This window comes from Etheostoma spectabile, chromosome 8 (genome assembly GCF_008692095.1).
Source record: "Etheostoma spectabile isolate EspeVRDwgs_2016 chromosome 8, UIUC_Espe_1.0, whole genome shotgun sequence".
Lineage (NCBI taxonomy): Eukaryota > Metazoa > Chordata > Actinopteri > Perciformes > Percidae > Etheostoma > Etheostoma spectabile.
Window position 1 is genome coordinate 14,125,585 of NC_045740.1, and position 16,549 is coordinate 14,142,133.

Genomic DNA, 16,549 nt, shown 5'->3' on the forward strand with positions numbered 1-16,549 from the left:
TACACTGCCTTACGGTCAAGAGCACCTGGTTGCATCCAGGAGGTGAACTGGCATCTCTCCAGCTACCAATCCACACTCAGTACTTTGGTCCGTTCTGGGACTGGGACTCCCAACCCAACTCCCTATAGACTGAGCTACTGCCACCCTAACAATACTCTAACAACACAATTAGAACATGTAGATGTATACACTACACTGGATTCTTTGAAACAATAGATGATCCTTGATATTGTCTAAAAGACAAGTACTGAATGCAACTGTATCTTTCAGTAGACAGATCTTAATGTTAGTCAATCCCAGCACACTTAACCTGGTCATGCCTTTTTCAGAGACAATAACGCTTATGATATGAATAATTTGTTATTTTGTACAGTATGTCAACACAGACTTGTATAAGCAAGTTCGGGTTTACACAAACTGCATTGTGCTAAATCAAATCCCAATGTTTAAGATTGTGTTTTAATCAGGGCCCAAACAAAGGTAATTGAGAAACCACTTCATCTTAATAAACATACAAAAGGCATCCTACACAATGTCCTTTTGGTTCTGTAAATTGTTGACTTTTTGTGTTAGTCACTTTGTGACAGCAGGTGCTCCTCGAGGCATTCTCTGTTTTGAATTGAAGTTTTTTTTCTGTGTTATGTTCAACTAATAAGTGTTAAAGTGCTGCTGAAACGCTCGCCCTAACAGGACGGTGCCCAATATTGTTCCAACAGAGTTCACGTTTATTATCCTTTAATCACTGGGGTCGTCCAAACCTTTGGCTTTCTGCCTCTCCTGAGTTTATTTGACAGAACAGTTGAGGTGGCGCTGAGCTCTGGGGCCCCTCTGAGGCCCCTCTGATGCAGGTTGGTTTAGTTCCCTGATCGAGGGTTGCCAGATCTCTACTGATTTGTGTTTGTTTGAATAAAGTTGTGCAGTTCACGCCACGGGCCCCTCCTCTACCCTCAGTTTGACGTCACAAGCAGAGAAAGCACGCTACACCTCGTCTGTTGCATTATGTTGAGCCTTTAACTGTTGGCACTCGGTTAGAAGATACGAAAACATTCCTGGCTTACATGAACTCACCAAACTACACAGTAGTTTTTGTTATTTGTGAGTTTACTACTAATATATTAGATAATCTAAATGAAAAGGAGATTGCTTTGAATCTCCAGATTGGTCTCTCTGTTTGCCTGCAAACATTTTTTGTTGTTGCTTTAATTATATTTATATATACTGTACATATTTTAAATATGAGACTATTCTGTGCAATTGCTGTTCATGTTGTTCCATTCCCAGTGATCTCAGTGAGCAGGTTTGCAGTAGAAAAGGTTTATGTGTTACTGAAAAGGAGGGACTTTCTTCAACCTAGTCATGTTTAGTCCACCCTTAACCCTCAAACTAAACTCCTGTACTGTTATAGTACAGGATTTACAAATATAAGAAATTTGGTGGAGACAACACAAGCAGCCCAAGTTGTTCTTGCGGTCTCCACGCAGTATCTTTGAACCCCCCCCCCCCCCCCCCCCCCCCCCCCCCCCGACATGCATCCACATTGTTAAGAGGGTGCACATTAGCTATGGTGTAGCTAACAGCGGCTATGTCATATGTATAAATCCATTTTACTGTGTTGTCAAGTTATCTAGGATGAGAAGATACTGTATATTTTCAGTTGAAAATTTAATTTAAGCTAATCTGATGAAGACCAATTCAATGGAATTGTACAAGCGTGAACCACCACTTTCTCTTTGTCCGTCATTCTGACTTTGAAAAGTGAGTTTCCATCAGGGGGATTTTCTTCTTCTCCTTCCTTTTGGGCTTCACTCCCCTCCAACCAATCAGTGTGCCTTATCAGCAGCGTGTGTGTTTACCTTCGGAACAGCAGCCAAAGCTAATCGGACTGCACCAACCACAACCCTCAGGGAGATGTGTGTCTGACTCTTGAGTCTAGTGTTTACACTCAACATGCCAATTGGTGCGCAATTTCTTTTCTGTGTGAGGACGGTATATCAAAGAAAGGAAAACACACGACAGCCACCGCCTTAGGCAAACACGCTATCATGTTTAACTCGCGAGATATGTGCAAAGAAATAAAAAACATGGCCCGGTTTACCTTCAGCTGACAGAAGGGGAGACTCCTGCTGCCCACTGCTGTTGACTTCATTGTCCAACAGTACATGCAGAAATAAGTGCCGGGGGATTCAGCGCACACCGCGAGAATAGAGAGCTAGGTGACCGTGAGGAGATATTCACTGAATTTGCCAGAAAGGGTATTGGACTAACATCACATACTATATCTTCAATGACCACACTGATAAAGCAGCAATTATTATTATTCATAGATCTGGAAATCAGTGTTGATGTTTTGATGAAGGTTTTCCGCACTTTACACCCTTATTCCAATCAGTCCAGCTCATTCCTTCACATCACTGTCACACTGGTCGACAGTGTCCAACTCTTTCCAGCTGGATCATAAAAAGAAAAACTCACAGAGCATGTCTTCTTCTTGTATCTGTGTCTTTGTCAGTCTCTCTCTCTTTTTAAACAACCAGAACTTGCTCCAGCTCTCATGATTACACCGCTGTTCCTCCTGCCTGCTCAATAAAAACACTCTGCTGTCATAACAAGAGAGAAGGGCGCTGAGGGAGGGAGAAATACAAAAGAAAGGAAAAATAGAGAGATGGCAACACAAACAAACCTCCCTCACCTTTGACAGCTCAACACAATTCAGGCCTGGTTGAAAGCTGTGCTGCGTTACCCAGCAGCGAACAGACACAGAGCAGACTAATGGATAGAGAGACGGCCACAAATCGACCACAACAGAACTCCCTGCTTTCTTCAGCACAGCAGGACGGTTTTGAGCTTTTATTGCTCGCAGATTGGTTGTGGTTTAATATATATATATATATATATATATATATATATATATATGTGTATATATATATTACATCTGTGTCTGTGTATCTGTTATGTCTCTCTCTTGATATAGTCTCACCTAATTTATTGCGGTTTTGCAAATTATGTCCCCCACTGAAGGGGACATTATCTTGAAATTATTATAAATACGGTGGACATCAGGGAATATCAGGGGTGGAAGAAGTACTTTATTACTACAGTGTACAAATACTCTGTTGCAAGTAATAAATCCTGGATCTTGAGTAGAGAACAGTATTAGCATTAAGAAAAGAAGCTATAAGTACTCTTATTATGCAGAAAGGCCCATCAGAATAATATGATTGGATTATCATTGTAAAGCATCACTCTAGTGTTGTAGCTGGTAAAGGTGAGGTTTATATACTGTACTTTAAATACTGCTGGATAGTGTAATCTATCATAAAACATCATTTACTTCTTGAATATTTTGTATAAATTTGAATATGCAAAGTATTGCAGTGGAGTATAAAGAACATTTGCTTCCAAATCATAGTGGAGTATAAGAACAAAGTATCATAGAATGGTATTGCTCAAATAAAGTACCTCAAAATTGTACTTAAGCCCGTCTAAGTTTTAAAGCAAGCCTTAATAGAAACCAGGACTTATCAGAATAAGTATTTGTTATGTAAAGTCTTCCGTTTGGGCTTCATCTTTGTCGTCTCTGCTGAGAGGACTAAAACCACTTTCAAAAGAAAGTGTATGATGTTATTCTGTTATTGTCTTACTGTGTCTCCTCTGTTAGCTCAGAGAAGTCCAACCTCTCGTATCTGCTGCAGTTTTTTGATTTAATGTCTCCATTCTCTGTAAACTTCAATAGTCAGCCCTCAGGGTCCAGAGCACTGCTGCTTTTTCTATTTTACCAGCTCTTTAGTCCCATTCACTTGCCATTTTGAGTCTACATCAGTGCTGTTATTGGACTGCTCTAAAAAAAACAGCCTGGCTGGAAAAGAATACACGAGCGATGCTTCGGACCCTCCGCCGATGGATTAGAGGACCAATAGTTACAAGTTTAGAGAGGTTGAAGCCATAACAGAAATGTCTTCAAACTAGGACTTCAATTAACTTTTATTTTGTTAATGGACAAATCATTTGTAGTAATGATTAGAAATAGTCAATACATGTCAGAAAATTGTAAAAAAAAAATAAAAAATAATCACATTATATTTCATATAATAAATACAGTATATAAGTTTACTCAATCAATCCATTTTTATTTGCGTCAAACTTTTCATGCAAAAGTCAGGCAACACAAAGTGCTTCACTTTATAAAAACAAAGACAATAATATCATGAACATGAAAAGAAGATGATTATCCCTAAGGGACAATAAAGACTAAAAGAATATAATCTTAACATTTCAGAAGCAAAACAATTTTTCTACTTGAAAAAATTACTGAAACAATTCATTTAAAAAAAATAATTGGCTAAACAAAAACAGTTCAGACAGTTCCATCTGGTGAGATCAGAGCTCATAAAGCAGCTGTTTGTTAGTTTCTGGACCCGGCGTGTCTGGCACTTAATGATGAAACTCCGCTAGCAGCCACTCAGCCGTTCTTCCGTTGAGTCGAACCGTAACTGAACCACCTTATTTGCGTGCTTCACTGAGTCACAGCTTTGCAGTTGTCAGTCTGCAGGGCCGAGCTGTTTACATAAATGTGTGCATGTAATAAAATGGCTCATGAGTGGATATATGTATATTTATCCATCTGTGTGGCTGCATCTCATTGTCTCTGTGAGTCAACACAAGTGTTCAAAAACTCTCTCACAGACACAACAAAGCCGGCCAGATAAACTGAGTCAGTTATCTGTGAGTGCTCGCCTTGATGAGTGCTTAACAAAAGCACACGCACGCAACATTCTTTATGGCTCCGTTTTTTGTTTCGCTGGATCCGCTGCAACCTCTGAGTGAAACCAAACAAACACATGTTCTGAATGCCTCGTCAGTGATTCAGCAGCCTAAAAAAAGAGGAGAAGACAGATGGCGAATTTCGCATGTGTAAAATTATCTTCCAGTTCTGCTTTGAATACTTGACTGTCTCATTTTAGTTACTGGGTTCAAACTGATTGTCGGAAGGTTTTTCATTTTTTCCCTTGATTATAAAAAAACTAGTTCTAAAATACATACCAAAAATACATACAGTATTTGTAATACACAAACTTAACATAATAAACTGTAACATTTACATCTTATTTTAGGATTATGCACATTTCTGTTCAGCGTGTTTGTTTGAGGTGCCCAAATTCTTTCATATGAAGGACCAAATACGTATCTGGATGGAACGCCATGGGTCAAAAATAAATGTTGATGTTATGTGAAAATGTATAATATTTCATAGAAAATTAACATTCTAAATCTAAAGTAAAATTCCCCAAAAATAACACAGCTCTTTAATCTGCATATATCTCCCATATGACCTTGTATTACATTCTTCAATGTCTTGTACAGTCATTTAGCACATACGATATCTGTGGGAGACAGTGGCGGTTCTACATTAAATTACACCCAGGGCGAGACCCCTCTTCATGACGTAAGCACAGCTCACAGCACGAGAGGGAGAGAGAGAGAAAATACCATAATTCTTGTAATTCTTCCAAGGTAAAACTTACATACGTGATTTAACAGGGAAGTTTACCAGCACTCTTCTTTACAATGCCGTACAACTTAGTTTAAGTACTTTTTAGCTGCACATAATGTACGTCTTGTAGTCATTATGGTTAGGGTTTTAGAGCACTTAAGCAAATGTTAAATGCCATGGCGGGCCAAAACAAAAGGAGCACAAGCCAAACTTGGCCCACGGGCCCCAAAATGGGCGGTCTTGGCCTTAAGGATGCAGATGTAGGTTCAAATGTTCACCATAGCAGGATATTTTGACATTTGGGCTAGATTGCCATGACATTTGGTATTGTTGTTAACGGTCTCTGAGAGATGATTCCTAATGATTTGTTGTCTTCTCTGACCTTTATTTTGATAATATTTCTACAGAATTGGAATAACGGTTTATAGTTCATTATTTAGTTATAAGGTTAAAGTTTAAAGTGTGTGGACTTTTCGGTCTTCTATTCTGCCGTTCTCCTTTCTTTGTACCGTAAATCTCTTTGTAACTTCTGGTTTGAAAACTGTTTGCTTGCTTTTGTTTACTACCAACATCAGGTCACAAATTACCCTCAAAGACAGCTTTGTCCATGATAACAATTGAAAATTTCTAATCTGAACTTCTGAGTAGGTTTTCATGATGTTGGCGGGCATATTCATGGCACCCAAAGGGTGAGACTGTGTAATTTGTTACCCTCTTCAACCTTTGCTCCACCAAATTTCACAAAATTCCCATTTATACTGAATAAACATCGGTGTAAAGCTGCATGGAATGTACTGTCAACGTTGGACATGCTTTTGTTTGTAATGATCCCACTGCTTATATCTAACTATTGGCAACGCTCTAAGAACAGCAACATTAGCAGTGTGCTGTTCTTTCCATCATTTGGTATTGGGGCTTGTAAAAAACACTGCAGCTTCTTGAGGCTGCCATTTTAAGTGCTCTGATCATTGTTGTTATTGACTTTCCTGAAACAGACACACTCCCTTTCTTCTATTTTTTGTCCAGCTAGGCTCCCTGCCTCGCCACTGCTGACCCTTAAGTTTTAGTGTTGTGCTTTGGTTTGCTTAGTGTGCATGCTCTTTTTCAGCAGTCCAACAGTAAGACACACTGTGAAATGCAAGAACTGTTTACATACCTTCAAATGTACCTCAGCAGTAGCTTTCCAGAGAGGAGAACGTTAACAAAAGACCTTCCTTTTTCCAGTGTTCCTCCCAGCTAGCATTGGGATTGTAACTGGTGTCTGTCACTGGTTTCTCCCATAGGGGTAGTAAAAGGACATGGGTCATATACTTCATATGTCATTGGCCCCTGGGGGTGCATAGACGTCACCAACTGACTGTTTTACTGAGAATCTACAAGTAGCCAGGTGTTTTCATCTTTGCCGATTTAGTTTTTTTGTGCTGTAAAAACAGCTTTTGATCTTTTTGTTTTAAACCGTGGAGAGTATCCACAAGTATGGTACATTTTGGCACTTGTGAAACATACTTTACTTCTTGTTATAATCGTCAGCGAGCCTCTGGTGGAGAGCTGTTTTGTCACATGACAGCTAGTCTTGCATTTCCAGAGCTTCATCCACAGCGTTGTGGAGGAGGGTGTGGCTAGTCCACCCAGCATTCCAGGATGGGAGAATAGTCATCCTCTGGTTTATTGCGTTTCTTTCTTTAAACCGCCAGACAGAGCCCCAGTGCCGCTGCTAAATAGCCTCGGGTGGAACATGTGTGCGTTTTAAAAAGTTGTTTTATTTGTGCAGAAAACAACAACAAACAAAACAGAAAAGTCAGATTGAACAGATAGTCCAGCTCGCTGTCTGGATTTACCCTGCAGAGATCTGAGGAGCAGTTACTCATAGTCCACCTGAGTTTAGAATTACAACACAAAGAAAACGTTAGTTAACGGAAATCCTGCCGAAAAGAGTGGAAAGCCGTGGATATAGACTACATGATAGAATCTTTGTGCTGAAAAAAGCAAGGAAAAGAGCCCTCTCCACTGAAGATATAATAAAAAAGAAGATATAATAAAAATGTCCTCAAGAAGGACACCGACCCCCAGATTGTATCTGTGTAAACATTAGATGACAATAGTACTTTTGTTGTGTGTATGTTAAAGTCCAGATTTGCGGAAAAGTGTCAAGTCTTGTTTAGGTAAAGGTTAAAATATTAAGTAACCTGAACATGATGCCCTTTTCTCTGTCACAGCTTTGACAGAACTTGTAACTAATTTGCCCGTGAAGTATTTACCAAAGTCTTCCTTCCTCTGTGTTTCCCCCTGCAGGAGGAGTACAGGGCTGAGGGCATCACCTGGCACAACATCGAGTACATCGACAACAGCGGCTGCCTCAACCTCATCAGCAAGAAACCCACAGCGCTGTTCCACCTGCTGGACGAGGAGTGCAAGTACGCCACCTGCTAAATTAGAGTTCGGAGTTTTGGAAGCAGCAGTTAGCCGCATAACTTTAAAAGAAGGTTTTGTACTTATGGTTGGAATCCTCCAAATTATACTTTGTGCTGAATCAGACAGAGCCTCAATAATAATAATAATAATAATAATAATAGCAATAATAACTGGGACTTATAAAGCGCCTTTCAAGGTACCCAAGGTCGCTTAACAAAAAAAAAGGGGGGGGGGCTCAAAGAAAGAAATGTTTTGAGGTGCTTTTTGAACATGGGCAGCGATTGGGCGGAGTGGATGTGGAGTGGTAGACTGTTTCAGAGTGTGTGAGCATTGGCAGAGAAAGCCCTGTCCCTAAAAGTCCACAACCTGGTGCGGGGGGGGGGGGTTGTCCACAGGTCAAAACATATTTCAGTGTAGCATATTGTGTTGACATCACCCTGCACAAGCCCCTTTAGCACCCGACTGGTGAATCGAGGAGACAAAGTGCTCCCTGTGCAGGACTTTTCCTCATTAGCTTGATTGATACCAACACTTGGAATGCTACCAGAGCTTGACTGAAGCTTAACGCAGAAGTTCTTATTCCTCCCCCATCATCTCTGGATCACGTTTTTCTTTCACTTCTCTGCTGTGAAACACTCTCCTCCTCAACACAGGTCAGCACTCTGCATTTTTCTCGTCCATAAATCTCCCCCCCCCCCCCCCCCCTCCCCCCCCCCCCCCCCCCCCCCCCCGCATAAAAACAGGCGGTACACACACAGCTATATTTATCTATGTTAGCTGTCATCTTACTTGCCACTTAGCAGCAAAGCCTGTTCTTCTGGATCAAATGATCATTGGAATGGAACAAATGGTGTGTATATATCTGTGTATAGAAAAACGTGGTGTGCGTGTGTGACACAGGGGGGACCACTTTCGAGAATAAGGGTCAAAGGGGGATCTCTGAAGAAAAAATTAGGTGGACAGGGTTTCTCCTGGGATTTATACTGTCACAGTAAGGAGTTCCATGCTAAATGATGACACAGAAAGAAAGAAAGACGCTCATCATTCACAGTTAGTGGAGCTTTGGGCGCTCTGGAGAAGTGGATTAGGTTACTGCAGGATAGGGGGCGAGTGTGGGGGTTCATTTCTACAGTAACCGCATCAGGCTTTAAGACCCCTGCGGATATAGAGCTCTGCCAGCAGTGCCTTTCAGAGGTGTAGGGAGGAGAGCTTTAGATGATGTGAAACATCCCTTTAGCTATGTTGAGGTTAGTAGTAAATGGGTAAAATGTCAACAAAGCAAAGGTGAAAACACCAAAGAAGACTGTTCAAGTAGATGTGCTGCAACATTTAAACCTCAGCATTAAGTTTGTGACGGTTTTTAATCCCTGAGTGTGAGGGGAAAGGAGATGCACAATTATCTGCTGCTATATTTACGCTGCGTTGTAGTCAAAAGTATATGAAAGTAAAAAAGATGGAATAGTTGCTTGTGTGTGCTACTGTGTTTACCATCCCCTTTTTCCTGGAGAGAAAGAGAAGGCTGCTGCAGAATAAGTGCCAAAGAGTTTCCCAAACAAAAGGTGTTGTTGTACATGAAGTCTAAAGTCTTTGATTCAGTCTTTGAGTCTTGGATTTCTATTTTTTAAGTCCCCATGATTTGAGTTTTAAACCTGCGCCTTACTAAAGTCATGTTTCCTCTAGTTTCCCCCAGGCTTCCAATCAGACCTTGCTGGACAAGTTCAAGCGTCAGCATGAAGGAAACAGCTACATCGAGTTCCCCGCTGTCATGGAGCCCGCTTTCATCATCACACACTACGCTGGTAAAGTCAAGTACGGAGTCAAGGTGAGATGCTTGGGTGTGTCAGTACTGTAAACGGGCTTTTCTACATGTACTGGTACATAAATGAAGTGTGGTTGTATTGTTTTAAACACACCAGATACCTGTACTATAATGTGGTTAGTGTGTGTAAACCATCCTCCAGTACATTAAGTTAGTAACACAAAAATGAATATCTGTGAAGCGTTTACTTTTTAAATTCGTTTTTTTGACACAAGGTCAATGCTATTACATTCTAATAACCAAATCAAGGCACCCAAAAATGCGAGTCTGTTATCTTTCAAGAACATAACACACTTTTTTTTAAACTGAAGCTTAAAACCAGTTTCGAGTCAAATAAAAAGAGACCCGGATCTATCAGGGGGTACAAGGAGATACATGTTGACATCTCTTTCCAGCAGTCACTCATGTTTAGAAACGTAGCCGAACAAAATCAAGCAAAGGCAAACCACAGTCAGGATTAAAGCTTTTTCAGATGCTTTTTCATTTGTTATTGCCTGGCTTGAAGAGCCAAAACATTGTGCAGATGCCAAAACTACAGTGGATGGAATCAGATTAGGAAACTTGTTTGGGGGTTTTACAACTGAGCTCCGGATGTCCAACTTGTATCCACTGTTGTCTTATTTGATCTTCTTTTTGGTGACTTAATAAAGAACAATTTCCGTCACAATTAGCGGCAATTTTGCAAGGAAAGAATGTCTTTATTCACGAAATTGTGAATGCTAGCCATCAGCTCCTTGGAAAAATAAAAAGGGCTCTTTAACAGAAGTGAAGATTGTGTGGTGCGTGTTGTAAATAAGGATTGGATTATTTCCTTATTCCTAAAAATGTAAATTAAATAGAACTTTCGTGTGTGTGTGGTAAAAGTCTAAAAATCAATCTCTGAACAGATTAAGGAAGTGTCCCTGAACGTTTTATGCAACTCTGCAGCAGATTTTCTTGTTGTTTGTCAACTGTTTTGATAAGAAGCACATGTGCAGGAACAGGGCGGGCATATTGTTGTTTAACTGTATGAAATAAATCCATAACTGTTGGTCATCGTGGACGTGGAAAGGTTTCCCATGTCTACTGAGAGCCAAAGAGTTGTTTCGTGTGAATTGTGTAGCGAAAGCCACAGGCGTGAAATGTGTCTGATGTTGGCTCGGTGGTGAATGCACAGCTGACTCGAATCATACGGAGAGAGAAAAATGCTGAAGGGTTTATAGTTCATAGCTCTGTTATCTTAGCACAGCTTCAGTCGAGGTGCTTAATTGCTTACAGACACGTGAGGCCGAAGAAGAGACTGTGGTTAACGTTGTGTGCTTAAGCTTTTCTGCACCTCATATTTAATGTGAAGAAGTCAAAGGTGTACAGAAAATGATATATGAATGAATGATATATATACATTTATGAAAATGATAAGTTTGTTTAACTTTGCTTTATATGTGATCATTAAATTCAGAAGCTGATGATTCAGATATTTGCCTTTTTTCCCAGCTCCATAGCAAGATTAAAGGAATGGTTTGACATTTTTGGGAAATATGCTTATGTGCTTTCTTGCTGAAAGTTAGGTAAGAAGATCCATATAACTTTCATCTCTGTCTGTTAACTTAAATGAAATATAGCAGCAGACAGTTAGTTTAGCTAATCATAAAGCCTAAGAAACTGCTAGCCTGGCTTTGTCCAAAATCGGCCAACTACCAACTGTCCAATCCACACCTCTTAAAGAGTTACTACTTTTTTTTTTCTTTTCAGTCTAAGTGACTGATGGGAACAACAATCTTTGACATTGATTCAACTAATAAACTAGATTGTTGCAGTCGGCAGCTGCAAAACAAGCTACAATGTAAGGTATTAGGGCAATTGTCCAGCTTGTATTTACCTTCACCAAAGTGCTCGTTTTGCCACTGACGGACTCGGATTACTATTCTAAATGTCTGAAAGCATTATGGAAAGGATCCCTTTAGAGATAGACCTTTAAAACGTCTTTGAGACCTTTCTGTTTAACCAGAAACAGCTCTGAAGTCGCTGGCACTAAACCCACCAGACATCATATTTTCACATGTAAATCCGTGAACTATTTTTATTTTTAAACCAAAACTAGAGTTGTGATGGTTGGAAAGTTGGAAACCAAACCAAAACAGCTTTTGATAGATTTCATTCAATGTCAACATTGAATGAAGTATATATTTTACTGTTCATTTACATGGAATCTGGTAGGTTTAGCGAACACAATTTCCCGGATGTTTTTATGTTTTAAAAAAGGATCTTACTCTTTAACAAAAAGGTCGGCCTCCTTAGGGGTCCTTACCATAATGTTGTCAGACACTTAAAATATTATTTTGAGCTTGTTGGGGCAAAACAAGCACTTTCGTGACGTAAATACAAGCTTGACAATTGCCCTATTAAATTACATTGTTGCTTTTTTGCCCACTGCAGCGATCTGGCTTAATCTGGACCAATGTCTAATATTGTTGTTCCCATCAGTCACTATGACGCAAAAGCATAGGAAAATATTGTCCAGGTTGAAAAAAACATTATTTACCCTCTAAGTTCACTGATCAACTCTTGATTTCTCGATTTAGAGGTGCTGGAAGGTACAGTTGTTACCAGTGGACAGAGTCAGGCCAGTTGTTTCCCCCTATTTCCACTCTTTACGCTAAGCTAAGATAACTTCTAAGCTTCATATTTACCAGATATATTAGAAAGATATTAGAATAGATCTTCTCATCTTACTCTATCCTTTACTTTTACTAGCAGTGTAACATTTTCGAATAAAAAGTTAGTGCTCCCAACTGGCTTTTACCAAGTGCACAGAACAAGGCAACATTTTCTGCTTCTTCTTATTTTCCTATTTTGATGTGATGCACACAAAAACTCCTAAATTTGCCATTTTGATGAGAAAATATCAGTAGGTGAAAAAAAGACACATACTCTTTATGGTTGTCTGTGTCTAATAATGATCCAAACTCAGTCCTCAGAGGAGCAACTAACGATTGTCTGGATGCACATGTGTCTTTCCTTCATCCAGGACTTCAGGGAGAAGAACACCGACCACATGCGTCCCGACATCGTGGCCTTGCTCAAGAGCAGCAAGAACGCCTTCATCTGCGGCCTGATGGGAATCGACCCCATGGCGACCTTCCGCTGGGCCGTGCTGCGAGCCTACTTCAGAGCCCTGGTGGCTTTCAGGGAGGCCGGCCGCAGACACCCCCACAAAAAAACTGGTGAGGAAAAGTCTTCAAGTCCAATATAATATGCTATGGAATGTGGCAGCAGCTTAAAGGTTAAAATCCCTAAAAACATAGTCTGAATCAGCCTTTTACTATGAGTACGACGTACATACAGTAACACACTTTGCCAAAGTTACTTCAGTTTTGGTTATTTTACGTTTTTTCTGGTTTCAGTTAGAAATAGCTGATGTCATTTACCTCTGTGCACCAATCAGGATTCAGCATTAGAATTGGAATATGATGATAGTTGGTGGGTTGCTTAGTTACCGTCAATCAATTCTTTCCCGACACAGTCCTGATGAAGCAGGTTAGCTTTGACTGTTACAACACTTAAATAATACATAAGTATTTATTTTTGTTTTGAATGATTGATGCCTAATTTATGAATAGTTTATGATAAAGAGAAATAATCATACTTTGAAGCAAAGTCTTCATGCTAGAAGACAAAATACAATCAAAAAATATTTTTCCCGATCACTAAACATATATTAATCTTTTGTTTAGTCCAAAATTAGATGACATCACTTGCAAATGTCCGTGTTATATTGTAACATTATATTATAATTATTTCATTATATTTAGTGCTTAAACAATAGGTCTAGGCATTGATAAGTGGACCCACATCAACAGTTTTAATATTTAATACATTGTTTATTTAATTCACAAAGCCAAAAAAGCTGTTCTCTGTACCTTTTCAAATAAGATGATTGTCTTCTTTTCTCTGTTTTATATATTTTTGAGTTTTGGACTGTTAGTAAGACAAAACAAACAATTTAAGGGATCTGAGCATATTTTACTAGTTTTTGACATTGTGTCTGGGAAACCAAAGAAATAACTCAAAATGATACTATGCATGAGTTGCAGCCCTGACTACATTAAGTTACATGATGGACCCACAGTTTGAGCCCAAAATACATAACTCTTGCATTTTGTCAGAAACAGGAATAACTACCAAAAAGGTTTTTTTTTTTAATCTCCCTAGTACATGACTGTTTAGTGTTTATATACTAATAGATGATCTTATCTTTTTCACTCTACACTTACAAGCACATCGTAATCCTTTTGTTTTGTTCCTGCTGCTCTTCTTCCCGTTTGTTTATTCACCTTCTCGCCCTTCTTTTCCTTTCACCTCCTTTTTATTTTAAAACTATTCTGAAATGGAGACGCTTCGTTAAGTCTCTTCTTCTCATCCTTTTGCCCTCCTCTCTGTTTTAGGAAACGATGCAGCAGTGTCCTGTTCTGTTGTCAAAACCGTCGACAGCTTTAGTTTCCTTCACCACCCGGTTCACCAGAGGAGCCTCGAGATCCTTCAAAGATGCAAAGACGAGAAATACAGTAAGTAACACCAAGTACCTCAAGACTCTGCAGCATATTGTACCGGATCATAAAGGACTCCGGTTTCCTGCAGCAGGAGAACATTGTTCTCAGTGAACAGGGTCCATCAGATTATCCTCCTGCTGATAGAAAGCGGACAGGCACAGGTCAGTCCCAGCCGTTCACCATGAATAAAAACAAATCGTTAAAACATGGAATCTTTTTGCTTCAAGCTGATATCTACACATTTTTTCCGTATTTTTTATCTTTGTTTTTAAGATAATTTTTGGGGCATTTTTAGGTTTTTATTCTTATATAACAGCTGAAGACATGAAAGGGGAATGACATTAATGTTAAGTTTGTCAGACGAGACTAAATATGTTCGTCAACGACCTTTTTTTCCATGAAGACGAGACGATGACAAGACTGCACCAATGTCCCAAAACGCTGACTAAGACTAAATTAACATGCATTATTGTTGACAAAAAAAGACGAGACTAAAATGTTTTGTATAAAACAAAAACTAAGATCAAATCTCTCTTCAATTTTTGTCTACAATCGTCTCTAATTTTTCATCATGAGATAGAACTAGCTAGTGCAGTCCCCGTTTGGAGTGTGTGCCGTTTCCAAACAGCCCAGTTGTTTGGTTCCCAGTATTTTTCCCCCACTAAGCGCGGTTCAGTCAGGCGCAGCTCGGCTGCAGCTCATCTAGAGATTTGGCGTGTCCCCTTTTTTTCATCTAGCCATCACACATCCAGGTAGCAGTGTGGCCCGAGAGGGGGAGGGAGGAAGCCCGGTTCAGCCTGCTGGAGAAATAAAATGACAAAATAAACAGACAAACATGTTTTAAAAAGAAAAAGGAAGAAAAAAAAAACATACAGAAGATCAGTCCAGGCTTTGTGGAGCTTGTACAGTGCAAAGGGAGGGTCTACACCCTTGTTATGTGGGAGGGATTTCAGTTTTAGTCTATCCACATAAGGGAGAAATGGTTGCCATAGGAGATAAAAAGGTATCTATGGTTTAAACTGGACATTTTTCGCTTCATTAATTAAACTTTGTAGCGATATTCAACCCTCAATTCATTTAGGCAGTATTAGAAAGGTGCTCCCTGTTAATGGGGTTTATAATGGGATGGATTCCTGTCGATAAAGGTCTGTTGAATCGAGGTGAGCTGAAGCGAGAAGTCCTATATTTTTTTAAATTCCAATCAGAAGCCGTTCTCTTCAAGAAATGAATCTTGACTCGAATCTTGGCTGTATTGAAAAAGGCATTGGTGGTCAGATTGAGAATAATGGGTCGCTGATCATTTTCGGCCTCAGTAAGCTGGTTTTATTACAGCTGTTAATAAGATATTGGAAATCAGGCGTTGGATCATTTGCAGCTCCGGTCCAATTGACTCACCTGACAGCAGAGACTTATTCCCACGCATGAGTGATCAGACAAATGAATCCGGTTTATGGGAACCAGCAGGGTTTAATGACGCCCTCGGATTTTCTGGTTGTCCTTTGTCACACATTTCAGATGTGTACGAATTTGTTCGTATGTGTGCGGCTGAGTGTGTCACTGTGCGCCCAAACCTCCCACTGTCATATGTCCTCATGTTGTAAAACAGCACTTTGTTTTCATGCACACATTACTGCGGTGGGATTAAACTGACATTTCCAAGAAAATTCCCCAGAGTTTCCTTCACTAAAGGAACACTCCACTGATTTTGATCAACATCAGCACCTTAGTAACTGTTGTATGATGTCTTTTGTGGCTCTGGAAAAAATATGTAAAAAAAAAAAAAAAAAACTTTGAGTTTGAGGACTATGAACAGAAATATTGTGTCACAATGTAGTTTGAAAGATTTGGGAGTTCACCAGGCATGTTTCTTCTAATGAAAAGACTATCAAGCTGCATTATGGGAAATGTAGGATGCAGCATTTTTGAAATACTCTTCTCCACCTCTGCCGCATCAGTTTCAACAGAGTCAGAGTCAGGCAGTTTCTCCTTGTTTTCAGTCTTTTATGCGAAGCTATCGGGCTGCTGGTCGTTTCCTTTAATTCCATTTAGTATCTTGACAGCTTCAGTAATCACCTTTTGCTAAGTATAGAAAATACAAAGTTGACCTCAGTTTTTTAAAATAAGTTATTGCATAGTTAAAAGCAGTGAATACAAACCTTTACAACAGAAAACCACAAGTAAACTGGAAACACCCGGCTATTTGGCTGCTTGTTTTCATATATAAGGGTCCATCTGCATTAATGTCCCACTACCAAAACAACTGAAACACTCACTCACACTCTCTCTCTCTCTCTCTCT

The 16,549-nt window shown here is 39.7% G+C and overlaps 1 protein-coding gene across 17 annotated transcripts in view; it reads left to right on the forward strand.

Annotated features, from left to right (window-relative positions):
* The window catches only part of myo9ab (myosin IXAb), a 157,329-nt gene that overhangs the window by 112,310 nt on the left and 28,470 nt on the right, over positions 1-16,549 (forward strand). For all 17 annotated transcript variants that reach the window (XM_032523971.1, XM_032523974.1, XM_032523976.1 and 14 more), the window contains 4 exons: positions 7,784-7,905; positions 9,584-9,725; positions 12,730-12,925; positions 14,147-14,266. In XM_032523971.1, the coding sequence (XP_032379862.1) occupies positions 7,784-7,905; positions 9,584-9,725; positions 12,730-12,925; positions 14,147-14,266 (580 nt within the window). The remainder of the gene's footprint in view (positions 1-7,783; positions 7,906-9,583; positions 9,726-12,729; positions 12,926-14,146; positions 14,267-16,549) is intronic.